Source organism: Panulirus ornatus, chromosome 17 (assembly GCF_036320965.1).
Source record: "Panulirus ornatus isolate Po-2019 chromosome 17, ASM3632096v1, whole genome shotgun sequence".
NCBI classification, from domain to species: domain Eukaryota; kingdom Metazoa; phylum Arthropoda; class Malacostraca; order Decapoda; family Palinuridae; genus Panulirus; species Panulirus ornatus.
Genome location: NC_092240.1, coordinates 46,672,340 through 46,688,661, shown reverse-complemented (window position 1 = coordinate 46,688,661; position 16,322 = coordinate 46,672,340). Strand labels below are relative to the sequence as shown.

Below are 16,322 nucleotides of genomic sequence, written 5' to 3'. Positions count from 1 at the left end.
ATCAACTCTGAAAAGCTCATATACAAATGGTTTTACCAATACTGCAGAGAAGGTTTACTCATTTCAGACCTAAATCTAATGGAAAAGGACAAGCAATTTCACAATAAGTCTGAGACATGGTAACCTTGTGAATTCTCCACTAGATGGCAGCAAAAATTTAAGTTAATCATGGCATCTGCTACCTGAAAACAAGAGATGAGAAACTGACTCTAAATAAGTCTAGCTGATAATTACATCAATTATTTTTCTGCTGATGTTGAAGGAAAAGCTACCTCCTAAGCAAATCTTCAATAATGATGAGACTGGCCTTTTCTGTCACTTTAATAGGAGAAATACACCAGCTGGTTCAGTTTAAAGAGGCCAAGGACAGGCTCACTGTTTCAATTGCCCTAACGCTGCTGGTATACACATGTGCAAATTGCTACTGATTTGACATGAGTGCTTACCTCTGCACATGCATGAATTGAAGGTTATACCAGTGATTTATCATATCAATAAATATGCTTGGAGCACATAAGAACTGACCAATGAATGGTCTAACCACACATTTGTATGTTGGAGCTTTCTGAGAACTGTAAACATGTTTACCTCTTGGAAAACTGTTCTGCCTACAAGGATGCTGAAGTGATACAAACTGACAAAGAATGTTTCTGCAGAATGTACACTAGCAAACTGTCAGGTACTATCCACATCCTAATATGCTTCTAAGGAAATTAATTCCTGCATCAGATGTTGGCTATGTCTTCTGGTGCAGGTGGAGTTGGCACCTTCAAGAAAAAGCTATCGTCACCAATAGCAACTGGGCACTGGCATGGGCATGGGATATAATGACACCATCTACGGTGAGGATCGCTGGACATAATCTGCGACTTCGTACCATATTTCATGGTGAGAAAACTCAAGCAACAGACCTGTTGAGGTATCATATGGGGATGGATATCAGCACAAAGATCAACAGAGTCTGTGCTAAAGCCTATACAAGAGAAAAATGATGAGGTGATAGTGACAGTGAAGTTACACATGAAAGGATCAGCATGGATGCAAGGACAGCAGTAGCAAAGCAATTCATTTGGTTTCTGGACAACATATATTTCCCGCCTGTTATAGGGAGCAAGTAAAGGGGGCAGGAGCAGGGGGTTGGAAACCCTCCCCTTCTTGTATTTCAATTTATAAAAAAGTAAACAGAAGAAGGAGCCAAGTAGGGAGTGCTCATCCTCCTTGAAGGCTCAGATTGGAGTGTCTGAATATGTAAATGTAACCAAGATGAAAGAAGAGGAGAGATGGGTAGTATGTTTGAGGAAAGAAACCTGGACGTTCTGGCTCTAAGTGAAACAAGGCTCAAGGAAAAAGGGAAAAAATGGTTTGGAAATGTCTTAGGAGTAAAGTCAGGGGTTGGTGAGAGGACAAGAGCAGTAGCACTACTCCTGAAGCAGGGGTTGTGGAAGTGTGTCATGGAGTGTAAGAAAATAAATTCTAGATTGATGTGGGTAAAACTGAGAGTGGATGGCAAGAGGTGGGTGATTACAGGTGCATGTGTATGTGGCCATAGGAAGAAAGATCATGAGAGGCAAGTGTTTTGGGAGTAACTGAGTGACTGTATCATCAATTTTGGTGCGTGAGACCGGGTACTAGTGATGGGTGACTTAAAAGTGAAGGTAAGTAATGTGGCAGTTGAGGGTATAACTGGTTCACATAGGGTATCCAGTGTTATGAGTAGTAATAGTGTAGAGCTTGTGGAATTGTATGCAGAAAAAAGACTGGTGATTGGGAACACCTGCTGTAAAAAGAGAGATATACACAAGTATACATATGTGAATAGGAAAGATGATCAACTGGCATTGTTTGATTATGTATTAATTGATAGGCATGTGAAAAGAGATTTTTGGATGTAAGCGTGCTGAGAGGGACAGCTGGTGGGATGTCTGATCACTACCTTGTGGAGGCAAGCATGAAGATTCGTAGAGGTTTACGAAAAAAAGGAAACAAAGTTGGGAAGAAGAGAGTGCTGAGAGTATGTGAGCTTGGAAAAATACCAGCAGAGAATGAGTGAAGAGTGACAAAAGGTTAAAGCAAATGAAGTGAAAAGAGTGTATGAGAAATAGGAGGTATCTAAGGAGGCAGTGATGGCCTTTGCAAGAGATGCATGAGGTATGCAAAAGGTGGGCAGATCAGAAAGGGTAGTGAGTGGTGGGATGAAGAAGTAAAGTTGCCAGTGAAAGAAAAAAATAAGAGACGTTTGGGTGGTACTAACAAGGCAGGAGTGCAAATGACTAGGAGATGTATAAGAGACATTGGCGAGATGAGAGAATATCGTTAAACTTTAGGGAGAACTAAAGATGTTTTGGAAGAAGGTAAATAATGTGCGAAAAATGAGAACAAATGGGAACACTGGTGAAGGGGACATAAGAGGAAGTGATAACTGGTAGTGATGAAGAAAGGAGTAGATGTAATGAGTATTGTGAAGGATTGTTAAATGTGTTTGATGACAGAGTGGCAGATGTGGGGTGTTTTGGTCTGGGTGGTATGTAAAGTGAGAGAGTCATGGAGAGTGGTATGTTGAAGAGAAAAGAGGTGGTGAAAGCCTTGCAAAACATGAAATGCAGCAAGACAGTGGGAGTTGATGGTACTGCAGTTGAATATATTTAGAAAAGGGGTGACTAGGATGTTGATTAGCTGGTAATGTTATTCAATGTATGTGTATGGGAGGGTATTCACTGAGAAGGTGAAAGCAAGTGCAGAGCATCAGACTGAGGAGGAGCAGTGTGGTTTCAGAAGTGGTAGAGGAAGTGTAAATCTGGTGTTTGCTTTGAAGAATGTGTGAGAGAAATACTTAGAAACAGATGGATTTGTATGTGGCATTTATGGATCTGGAGAATACAAATGACAGGGTTGATAGAGATGCTTTCTGGAAGGTTTTAAGAATATATGGTGTGGGAGGTAAGCTGCCAGAAGCAGTGAGACGTTAACATCAAGGAAGTAAGGCATGTGTACAAGTAAATGGGCCATTCTTTGTCTGTTTCCTGGTGCTACCTTGCTGACATGGGAAACAGCAATCAAGTATAATCTCTGCCAAAGCTGTAATGTTGAGAGTGTAATCTCATCGAAGAACTTTTCACTTCAAAGGAGTGTACACTTCCCTGCAATTAGAAGTAGCACAGCCTTGGGCTCCAAGAGCCTTTAGAGAGACATCCTGGGCAATATGAGGATTTTCTATAGAAACTAGTCATGAGGGAAGTAATTCTTTTCTTTCATTCATATTTCTTCCCCAATTATAGCATTAGCAAGGTAGTGCCATGATCAGACAAAACAAAGGCCTCATTCACTCACATCCATTCTCTAGCTGAAATTTGTATAGGTGTCATGTGTAATGCACCCACACCATAACCTCCTTTTCACAACAAGGCCGTTTCTATGGTTTCTCTTAGCTGCTTCATATGCCCTGGCTCAGTCCCCTGACAGAATGTCACCCCAATATACTGCATCAATCTAATTCACCCTATCCTTTGCAAACCCTTTGCCCGCCTGCATGTTCAGGCTCTGAGCACTCAAAATCTTATACACTGCATCCTTTCATCTCTAAGTTGGTCTTCCCTTTCTCTTTGTCTCCTCCACTTCTAACACATGTATCCTTATTGCCAATCTCTCCTTACTAATTCTCTCTATGTCCAAAAATTTCAGCACACCCTTTCTCTCACAACCCTACTCTCCTTATTACCACTCCTCTCTTTATCATCCTATCACTTCTTACTCAATCAATCCTTCTCACACTACATATTGTCCTCAAACATTTAATTTCCAAAACATTCTCAGTCTTCTATACACTCTCATCACCAGCTCATGCCTTTTAACCTTATAACAGTGATGGGACTACTATACCTTCAAACATAACCTTTTCACCCTCCCAGATAAAGATCTTTATTTCCACATATTCCCAATACTCCCAGAACCTTCACCTTGGTCCTGGAGTAAAAATAAATAAAACATAAAATGAATTCTACACTGTTATTGCCTTCTTATCTACTTGTGTTATTTGTTATCAATTAATGGAATACATTCAATTATACTGAAAGAAATTTCGATTGTGTTGTTGGTTCAAAGTGTTTTAATATTCAAAAGTTTAGTCTCAAGATTAACACATTACAGTAAGGTACCTGCATTACAAAATCACCTTTTGTAACTGACTATTCGCTTGTAGGCATCATTTCAAAATATTTTATGTAAATTATCTCCTGGCCTCAACAACCTTTTTAACACATTTTAGAAATCTGACAGCATTGGTTATGAAATCAGCTCTAATTGTTCATTTAATCATCTCAATCTTCAAAGTGTTTATTGGCACCTCACTGCATCTTACTTAACTGCTTATATTTGTTTCCTCCTATTACTGAAGTATTTTAAGAACAATGGAAGAAAGTCATGTGACTGAGGTTTGGTTCTTTCATCAAGTATTTACATGGCTCTTTATGGCAATCAGTTTCAAGACATTTATATCTCCCTCACCTCTGACCTCCCCTCCATTCATCCCCTTGCAAATTCTCTTCCCATGTGTTTTTGTTTTCTAATAGTGTTTTGCAGGTCTTCTCAGTGTTTGGGCCCTATAGAGGAGAAATTACATTAAGATAGGGACTGAAACAGTATCAAATAGTGTATAATCTCAGTTGCTAGTTTCTGGGGGGAGCATTAACCAAACCAGGTCTTGCACTTTGATGGTTATCTCCTTGTGTTGTTGGATGACATTTAGTAGGTAAATAGCTCCCAGAATTCAAACCTTGAGGGATGAAGAAAGTCTGTTTTAAGGGATCTTGGTTTTCTTAGAGAGCTAGGAGTGTTGGCAGCTGTATGCTGATAATCATCCAGCTTAGTCATGATGTACTGGCAGTCTCATACTTCAACTATTATACCATGATATACTGAGGACTTTAAAAACTGATGCAATTCCAGTTAAGAATCCTTTTTTTTTCTAGGGCATCTTTGGTTGCGGTGTAAAAACCTTGCTGGTTTCCCTCAATACATGTTCGACAGTGTCTTCGCTCTGGATATCACTCATCTCTGCATTACTACAAACACTGATTCAGCACATCCCAGGACCCATCACACCCATGATGCAACAGCCAGTGAACACTTAATGCTCACATGATCCACTGTCTCCCCACATAGATACATACACAACATCACCTTATTTTATGACCTATGGTCCCACATGGTCATGGCTAGAGTAAGATTTTGGGGGGGCTTCATGCTACTGGATCAAGCTAAGTTCTATCAGATCTATAAGTATATTTTCTATTTTGTTTTTGGATAGTATACTCAGTTAATCATGCCTGCAAGGTTATTGGTTGTAATTGGAGGGACCATGGCCCTCATATCACATTATATCCTTATATGAGGTCCTCTTGGAGCACAAGAAAGAAACTGGGCATATAGATGTCATGACCATTTGGTGCTGTCCATGACAAGCAACTTTCCTTCTCAATTCTGCCACAGGAGTTAACTATCGATCCTATGAATGACTCTTGTCCTTAAGCTGCTACCCTGCGTGGTAGTACTTCAGTGTGCAAACCTGGGGCTCCCTGTGTAAAACTAGGCTCTTGTTAAGACACAATGTCCCTTATCCTTGCGGGATTTGAAGTAAAATGTATTACTTCTGTCCCAGGAGTCCCTTCCATCTTTATGAAATGCCCTCTCGTGTATGCAAGATATCCCATATCCTTGAGATATTTTTGGAGGTTTTGAGTCCTACACCAAGAGTCCTATTTAACTATATGAGACTCCTACAGCAGTCAGGAGGCCAGCCATGTTCATCGGGCATGACCACAGGTCATAAAGTATGACAATGAGTATCTATGTGGGGAGAGAGTGCAGTAAGTGTCCAGTGGTTGTTTGCATCATGAGAATGATGGTTCCTAGGATGTGCTGAATCAGCATTTTTTGTGATGTTGGGATGGATGATATCCAGAGCATAAATGGGAAAGCATGACTTATGTATAACCAGGGAGAGTGGTTTCAGATGGATGTATGTCTGGTTGGGTTGGGTGTAAGGCCAGGTTGGGAGGGTGGCTGTTTAGTGCTTGTCTAATCATTTCTATGTGTATGTGGTTTATCAGTGTTACATTTGGTAGGGCTGGAGGATCTGTGGGTAAATACTGTTGAAGTGTGAGACAGGTTTAGGCTATTTATTTCTGCTTGGAGGGTGGTGTGGGTAGAAGGGGTCTAGTGCTGTCACAAAGAATTCAGTGCTGAGCATGTTGATTTGATATTGCATCGGGAGGAGTAATGTTTTGAGTATTGAGTATTTGTGACTGCTAAGCAGACTGTTCTTATAAATATATTTTGTGTGGTTCGCAGCTTTGTTATATTTCCTTTTGGGAGTGTGCAAGACCAGATGGGTGAGGCATAGTTTAGAGTGGAGCAGATGAATTCTTTGTGGAGAATGAAACAATATTTTTTTTTCTTTTGTCCAAATGTGAGGATATTCAGTTTATTTGTTGCTTCTGTGTTATCATGGTGTGAGGAGTGAATGTTGTGTGCATCATGTATTTCGCAAGTGATACCCCGAATGGGTGATGTCTTGTTCAAAGGAGTGATTGCCTATTCCAGGTGACTGGTAGGTGTATGCTGAATTCATGTTTTCCTGCATCTGTCCATCTCTGTAACTGCTTACTTCTTGCACCATCAACAGTCCTACTACATCATCAAATATACAATGATATATTTATCTATCTAACTATATATGTATATCTCTGATACTTGTTCCCTCTGAGAACCCCCTCAAGGGGGTGGCCACAACAAAAGTTTCCTTGACTGGTGAACTCCTTTGCTACTTCTTAGCCTTTATGCCACACTTTTAACAAGCCACTAGTAGAGGGTAACTCTAACACAATGTTTCAGATGCTCCTACCTAATGCTCCAACCATCTGCTTTTATCTGATATGTTTACTTAAAGTTCTTGCCTAACATTCCAGACTAACACCTCTTCTACTACTACTGTATATCATCCTGACTAACCCATTAACTGTTAAAGATTCTACTTACCAATGCCATAGTGAAAGACTTCCATCCATGTGCCTTTCTTCATGCCATATAACCTTTTCAACTTAATTCTTTATTCTATTCATCATGCAAATTTCGACTAAGCTATGCAAGTTATCTATCTCTACTTCTCTTATTTTCTACCTAATGTGACCTTTATAAACTTGGATTTCATATCCACACATACAAGCTCTATTACACACTCCAAGCTATTTTTATTTTCTTTATTCCATTCGCCATATCTTTCACTGCATCTCCAATTTTCCTCCCTTGCGTGACTCGACTCTAAACTTCAGCTTTACCATTTCCATCTTTACTGACTGCTACCTTTAAGGTCACTGTGTACTAACAGTTTGCATGATGAAAAACTGTAAGTTGTGGGTAAATTCAATTATTTGGTAGTAAAATTCAAAACAAAATATTAACCTATTTTATAGATTAACTAAGTCATAGTAGCAAAACACACCTGTGAATCTATCAGAAACTTTAAATCACAGTCTTCTACTTCCATCTGACATATTTCACAATGTACTTTTGGGCTTGCCTGGTCTATTCACAATTCAAAGAAACACACTCAGTTCAAAGCAGGTTTTGCAGAGTACTACCTAACATGCTCAAAGTTGGACACAGTGGCATAGCGAGGATGTGTGGCACTTGGCAAAACATGACTGGGACCCCCAACAATAAACAATTAACTAAATCTACATTCTTACTTTCTAACTTCAAATTTTCATGGCAAGCATACCTTAAACATATAAATGAGCACCGTTTCTGGGAAAACTGGCTATTAATTGGTGGCCCTCAGAAAGTGCCTTGGGAAATTTCCTCTCCTTGCATCCCTCATCACTTCACAATTAGCTGGACATTATGTTGAGGCTGCCAAAAAGGCCAACCCATTCCTTGTCTTTAAAGATTTACATTATATATGACCTTAATGCAAGCTAAGTTCCAACCTGTACAAAAAAATTGTATTAGAAAAATGTCTCAATGGTACTTGGGACATATGAGGTCTTTTCCAACATGCATACATCTAATCCCCTACTTACGACCTATGCAACTTACAACCATCCGTGCATAAGCCAGAAAAAAAGATATGAATCAATATATAAAAATTATGAAATATGAACTAAAAAATCTAAAAAAAATGTAAAAAAGAATTAAAGAATCATATAATAAAGCTGGTTAATAAAGAATAAGATAATCATGATGGATATTGAGTAGGATAAAAGAATGCGGTGCAAGTATACCAATTCTACATACCAAGCTGACATGCGTCCGACTTACATTCATTTCGAGATCCAACAAGTCGGTCAGAATGGAACTTGGACTTATGTTGGGGAGGGGGTTACTGAAAGCTTTGTGTAATTCAAAATGTGACAAATACTGAAAAAAAATAAAGTATTACATATAGTTCAGTAATTCTCAGTAACAACAAACTTACAGCATTTCCTGTATAAGCTGTTCGAAAAAGATAGCTCAAGATACGATATCTTGATCCTCCAGACACTAGTATAAGGTCAGTGCAGCCATCCCCAAGGTGAGCTGAGGGTGACATCCCATGAGGAGATAAGCGGCAGGCACAGGTGACCACTGCTGATGTCACAATGCTCCAACGCCCATTGAACTGTTGAAATGAAAAGTAACAAAGAGTAGCTCAAAAAAAAATCTCATCGTGGGAAACATGATGTTCACTGTACAATCCATACAACTAGGTCAGATGTAAGTAAGATATTGAATAACCTCAAAAATTTTGGACTATATTTTCCAAAAGAAGGAACAGAGAATTGGGCCAGGTGAGGGTATTCCCTCAAAGGCCCAGTCCTCTGTTCTTAACGCTACCTCGCTAATGCGGGAAATGGCGAATAGTTTGAAAGAAAGAAAGAATGAGACCTCGGCCTTTCTGCATTTCAGAATTTTCCAAATTTTGGAATAAACGAGTAGATATGTACACAGTGTGTACAAGTACAATATACGGTAACACAAAAGCCTAAAAACTTCAAATAATCATAGAAATAATGAACGCAGTCCATAAATAAAGGGAAATAAATATATAAAGGAAAAGCAGGCAAACCAAATGTCTGATTTTAGAGCTTTCTTAGTTTTGGAATTAGGTCCTAAGGCCTGAAACTATTTGAATTTTGGAGGATTCTGAACTTTGGAAATTCAAACTTTACAGTTCATACTGTATACTGTGTTGCTACAGAACAGACAGATGTAATGATGTATGTATGAGGATAATCTGGAAGACCAATGAAGTAAGGATGGATGGATATAAAACTACTGGTTAAGATGACAAAGTACAGCTATTGAGAAGGTGTCAGTAAAAACAAAAAATTTAAACCCAATCTATGGACATGCAAAACAGTTATAGAGCTTTAAGTATATCTCTGTAATTCAGAGATTTTTTTTTTGTGATATGGAACAAAGTTTGAGGAATAAATACCAGAACACTAAAATGTCACAGTTGTGCACTCCATCAGTTTGCTAATGCAGAAGATGGCAATTAAGTATAATAAAAATATATATATATATATGGAAGAAGAAAGTTAAGAGTAAATGTGAATAAGAGCAAGGTTATTAGGTACAGTAGGGTTGAGGGTCAAGTCAATTGGGAGGTGAGTTTGAATGGAGAAAAACTGGAGGAAGTGAAGTGTTTTAGATATCTGGGAGTGGATCTGGCAGCGGATGGAACCATGGAAGCGGAAGTGGATCATAGGGTGGGGGAGGGGGCGAAAATTCTGGGGGCCTTGAAGAATGTGTGGAAGTCGAGAACATTATCTCGGAAAGCAAAAATGGGTATGTTTGAAGGAATAGTGGTTCCAACAATGTTGTATGGTTGCGAGGCGTGGGCTATGGATAGAGTTGTGCGCAGGAGGATGGATGTGCTGGAAATGAGATGTTTGAGGACAATGTGTGGTGTGAGGTGGTTTGATCGAGTGAGTAACGTAAGGGTAAGAGAGATGTGTGGAAATAAAAAGAGCGTGGTTGAGAGAGCAGAAGAGGGTGTTTTGAAGTGGTTTGGGCACATAGAGAGAATGAGTGAGGAAAGATTGACCAAGAGGATATATGTGTCGGAGGTGGAGGGAACGAGGAGAAGAGGGAGACCAAATTGGAGGTGGAAAGATGGAGTGAAAAAGATTTTGTGTGATCGGGGCCTGAAGATGCAGGAGGGTGAAAGGAGGGCAAGGAATAGAGTGAATTGGAGCGATGTGGTATACCGGGGTCGACGTGCTGTCAGTGGATTGAATCAAGGCATGTGAAGCGTCTGGGGTAAACCATGGAAAGCTGTGTAGGTATGTATATTTGCGTGTGTGGACTAATGTATATACATGTGTATGGGGGGGTTGGGCCATTTCTTTCGTCTGTTTCCTTGCGCTACCTCGCAAACGCGGGAGACAGCGACAAAGTATAATAAAATAATATAAAAATATATATATATATATATATATATATATATATATATATATATATATATATATATATATATATATATTTCATTTATTTATTTCATTTATTTATTTCATTTATTATACTTTGTTGCTGTCTCCTGCGTTAGCGAGGTAGCGCAAGGAAACAGAAAAAAGAATGGCCCAACCCACCCACATACACATGTATATACATACATGTCCACACACACACACACATACATACCTATACATTTCAATGTATACATATATATACATACACAGACATATACATACATACAAATGTACATAATTCATACTTGCTGCCTTTATTCATTCCTGTCGCCACCCCTCCACACATGAAATGACAACCGCCTCCCCCGCACGTGCACAAGGTAGCACTAGGAAAAGACAACAAGGGCCACATTCATTCACACTTAGTCTCTAGTTGTCATGTATAATGCACCGATACCACAGCTTCCTTTCCACATCCAGGCCCCACGAAACTTTCCATGGTTTACCCCAGACGCTTCACATACCCTGGTTCAATCCACTGACAGCACGTCAACCCCGGTATACCACATTGTTCTAATTCACTCTATTCCTTGCATGCCTTTCACCCTCCTGCACGTTCAAGCTCCGATCACTCAAAATCTTTTTCACTCAATCCTTCCACCTCCAATTTTGTCTCCCATTTCTTATTCCCTCCACCTCTGACACATATATCCCCTTTGTCAATCTTTCCTCACTCATTCTCTCCATATGTCCAAACCATTTCAACACACCCTCTTCTGCTCTCTCAACCACACTCTTTTTATTTCCACACATCTCTTTCATTACTTACTTGATCAAACCACCTCACACCACACGTTGTCCTCAAACATTTCATTCCCAACACTTTCACCTTCCTCCGTACAACCCCATCTATAGCCCATGCCTTGCAACCATATAATATTGTTGGAACTACTATTCCTTCAAACATACTCATTTTTGCTCTCCAAGATAATGTTCTCTCTTTCCACACATTCTTCATCACTCCCAGAACCTTCATCCCTTCCCACCCTGTGATTCACTTCCACTTCCATGGTTCCATTCACTGCTAAGTCCACTCCCAGATATCTAAAACACTTCACTTCCTCCAATTTTTCTCTATTCAAACTTATATCTCAATTTATTTGTCCCTCAACACTAGTGAACCTATTAACTTTGCTCTTATTCACATTTACTCTCAACTTTCTCCTTTCACACACTTTCCCAAACTCAGTCACTAACTTATACAGTTTCTCACTCAAATCAGCCACCAGAGCTATATCATCAGCATACAACAACTGACTCACTTCCCAGTCCTTCTCATCCCAAACAGACTGCGTACTCGCCCCTCTCCAAAACTCTTGCACTTACCTCCCTAACCACCCATCCATAAACATATCAAACAACCATGGGGACATCACACACCCCTGCTGCAGACCAACCTTCACTGGGAACCATCAGTCTCCTCTCTCCCTACTCATACACATGCCTTCCACCCTTGGTAAAACTTTTCACTGCTTCAAGCAGCTTACCTCCCATACCAACTCTTAAAACCTTCCAAAAAGCATCTCTATGAACCTTATCATATGCCTTCTCCAGATCATAAATGCTACATACAAATCCATCTGTTTTTCTAAGTATTTCTCATATTCTTCAAAGCAAACACTTGACCAACATATCCTCTACCACTTCTGAAACCACACTGCTCCTCCCCAATCTAGTGCTTTGTACATGCCTTCACTCTCTCAATCAAATACCCTCCCAAACAATTTCCCAGGAATACTCAGTAAGAAGGAGTCAAGCAGGGAGTGCACATCCTCCTCAAAGGTTCAGACTGGGGTGTCTAAATGTGTGTGGAAGTAACCTAGCTGAGAAGAAAGGAGAGATAGGTAGTATGTTTGAGGATAGAAACCTGTATGTTCTTGTGGAGAAAGCTGGAATCCCAAGGGAAAGGAAAAACACAAACGTCATACCTAGCTTTAAAAAAGGAGACAAGCTGGATGCACTGAAATACAGACTGGTGTCCTTAATGAGTTTGGTCTGTACAGTTCTAGAGAAGATAATTAGAAAGCAAATGGATGAATTCTTGCAAAGGAGGAATTACCTAGGAAAGAGACAACACAGTTTCAAGGAAAGATCATGCATGAGAGGAAACACTCCATTTCATAAAAAAAGAAGGCTGGATGGATTGTCTGGAGTTGAACTGCTAGAGAGTACCTGACATTATACCACATAGGAGACTGGTAACAAAGCTGGATCTTCAGGCAGGAATTAAGGGGACTACTTTGATGGGTAAAAGATCATTTTAGTGGAAGTGAAAAATTCTCTCTGGAAAACCTTCTCAAAATGAGTTGGGGTTACCAATGGCATGCTGAAAATGGTATATTCTGGGTCCATGGTTGGTTGATGAAATTCAACCTGAGTTTATGAAAAGTAATGAGAAGGCAAGTCAGAGGAAAGGAAGGTTTTGATGATAAGATTACCACCAAACAGGAAATAAGGTGCAGGAATCTATTTGAGAAAGGAAATTGGGAACAGAAACTGTCCCTAACCTGTCATTAGAGTCCCACATTGGAAGATAAATAAAGGAGGCAAACTGCCTGCTGGCAAATATTAGACAAGTACTCAATTATATAGATAAAATATTCAGCAAGCAGTTCACATGCTACATTAGGCCAAAACTTGAATATGCTTCTCAAGATTGGTCACCACATTCAAAGAAGTACAAAGAACTAATAGATATCGTTCTGAGGAGGGTAACAAAGATGGTACCAAAATTAAAAAAGATGAGTTAAAGAAGCAGTACTGGAGTTCTTTATTAATGGAGAATCTGTTGCCATAGCCACCTCTTTGGGGAAGTTCCAAATGGAACAGGCATCAGAAATATAAAGAGTTATAGACAAGGGCTGAAGTTTAAACATGTCCACAATGGAAGCAAAAAGAGCAAAAGATGACCCAGTCCCAACCTTTAAGTTTTTGAACTAGTATGATGACATACCTATGAACAATTCTTCACAAGATGCAAGGATAAAGCAAAGTACACTGCATGAAATTAAGCAAAGAACATATCAAATATATATATATATATATGTCGGATCATTATCTTGTGGAGGCTAAGGTGAAGATTTGTATGGGTTTTCAGAAAAGAAGAGTGAATGTTGGGGTGAAGAGGGTGGTGAGAGTAAGTGAGCTTGGGAAGGAGACTTGTGTGAGGAAGTACCAGGAGAGACTAAGTACAGAATGGAAAAAGGTGAGAACAATGGAAGTAAGGGGAGTGGGGGAGGAATGGGATGTATTCAGGGAATCAGTGATGGATTGCGCAAAAGATGCTTGTGGCATGAAAAGAGTGGGAGGTGGGTTGATTAGAAAGGGTAGTGAGTGGTGGGATGAAGAAGTAAGAGTATTAGTGAAAGAGAAGAGAGAGGCATTTGGACGATTTTTGCAGGGAAAAATGAAATTGAGTGGGAGACGTATAAAAGAAAGAGACAGGAGGTCAAGAGAAAGGTGCAAGAGGTGAAAAAAAGGGCAAATGAGAGTTGGGGTGAGAGAGTATCATTAAATTTTAGGGAGAATAAAAAGATGTTCTGGAAGGAGGTAAATAAAGTGCGTAAGACAAGGGAGCAAATGGGAACTTCAGTGAAGGGCGCAAATGGGGAGGTGATAACAAGTAGTGGTGATGTGAGAAGGAGATGGAGTGAGTATTTTGAAGGTTTGTTGAATGTGTTTGATGATAGAGTGGCAGATATAGGGTGTTTTGGTCGAGGTGGTGTGCAAAGTGCGAGGGTTAGGGAAAATGAGTTGGTAAACAGAGAAGAGGTAGTAAAAGCTTTGCGGAAGATGAAAGCCGGCAAGGCAGCAGGTTTGGATGGTATTGCAGTGGAATTTATTAAAAAAGGGGGTGACTGTATTGTTGACTGGTTGGTAAGGTTATTTAATGTATGTATGACTCATGGTGAGGTGCCTGAGGATTGGCGGAATGCGTGCATAGTGCCATTGTACAAAGGCAAAGGGGATAAGAGTGAGTGCTCAAATTACAGAGGTATAAGTTTGTTGAGTATTCCTGGCAAATTATATGGGAGGGTATTGATTGAGAGGGTGAAGGCATGTACAGAGCATCAGATTGGGGAAGAGCAGTGTGGTTTCAGAAGTGGTAGAGGATGTGTGGATCAGGTGTTTGCTTTGAAGAATGTATGTGAGAAATACTTAGAAAAGCAAATGGATTTGTATGTAGCATTTATGGATCTGGAGAAGGCATATGATAGAGTTGATAGAGATGCTCTGTGGAAGGTATTAAGAATATATGGTGTGGGAGGCAAGTTGTTAGAAGCAGTGAAAAGTTTTTATCGAGGATGTAAGGCATGTGTACGTGTAGGAAGAGAGGAAAGTGATTGGTTCTCAGTGAATGTAGGTTTGCGGCAGGGGTGTGTGATGTCTCCATGGTTGTTTAATTTGTTTATGGATGGGGTTGTTAGGGAGGTGAATGCAAGAGTTTTGGAAAGAGGGGCAAGTATGAAGTCTGTTGGGGATGAGAGAGCTTGGGAAGTGAGTCAGTTGTTGTTCGCTGATGATACAGCGCTGGTGGCTGATTCATGTGAGAAACTGCAGAAGCTGGTGACTGAGTTTGGTAAAGTGTGTGAAAGAAGAAAGTTAAGAGTAAATGTGAATAAGAGCAAGGTTATTAGGTACAGTAGGGTTGAGGGTCAATTCAATTGGGAGGTGAGTTTGAATGGAGAAAAACTGGAGGAAGTGAAGTGTTTTAGATATCTGGGAGTGGATCTGGCAGCGGATGGAACCATGGAAGCGGAAGTGGATCATAGGGTGGGGGAGGGGGCGAAAATTCTGGGAGCCTTGAAGAATGTGTGGAAGTCGAGAACATTATCTCGGAAAGCAAAAATGGGTATGTTTGAAGGAATAGTGGTTCCAACAATGTTGTATGGTTGCGAGGCGTGGACTATGGATAGAGTTGTGCGCAGGAGGATGGATGTGCTGGAAATGAGATGTTTGAGGACAATGTGTGGTGTGAGGTGGTTTGATCGAGTAAGTAACGTAAGGGTAAGAGAGATGTGTGGAAATAAAAAGAGCGTGGTTGAGAGAGCAGAAGAGGGTGTTTTGAAATGGTTTGGTCACATGGAGAGAATGAGTGAGGAAAGATTGACCAAGAGGATATATGTGTCGGAGGTGGAGGGAACGAGGAGAAGAGGGAGACCAAATTGGAGGTGGAAAGATGGAGTGAAAAAGATTTTGTGTGATCGGGGCCTGAACATGCAGGAGGGTGAAAGGAGGGCAAAGAATAGAGTGAATTGGAGCGATGTGGTATACCGGGGTTGACGTGCTGTCAGTGGATTGAATCAAGGCATGTGAAGCGTCTGGGGTAAACCATGGAAAGCTGTGTAGGTATGTATATTTGCATGTGTGGACGTATGTATATACATGTGTATGGGGGTGGGTTGGGCCATTTCTTTCGTCTGTTTCCTTGCGCTACCTCGCAAACGCGGGAGACAGCGACAAAGCAAAAAAAAAAAAAAAAAATATATATATATATATATATATATATATATATATATATATATATATATATACTTAGAAAAGCAAATGGATTTGTATGTAGCATTTATGGATCTGGAGAAAGCATATGATAGAGTTGATAGAGATGCTCTGTGAAAGATATTAAGAATATATGGTGTGGGAGGCAAGATGTTAGAAGCAGTGAAAAGTTTTTATCGAGGATGTAAGGCATGTGTACGTGTAGGAAGAGAGGAAAGTGATTGGTTCTCAGTGAATGTAGGTTTGCGGCAGGGGTGTGTGATGTCTCCATGGTTGTTTAATTTGTTTATGGATGGGGTTGTTAGGGAGGTGAAT

The 16,322-nt window shown here is 40.1% G+C and overlaps 1 protein-coding gene across 1 annotated transcript in view; it reads right to left on the bottom strand.

The window, feature by feature from the left end:
* Cerk (Ceramide kinase) overlaps positions 1-16,322 on the bottom strand; it is a 220,358-nt gene that overhangs the window by 19,674 nt on the left and 184,362 nt on the right. Inside the window, exon 7 of the mRNA XM_071672277.1 lies at positions 8,471-8,653. Within this exon, the coding sequence (XP_071528378.1) occupies positions 8,471-8,653 (183 nt within the window). The remainder of the gene's footprint in view (positions 1-8,470; positions 8,654-16,322) is intronic.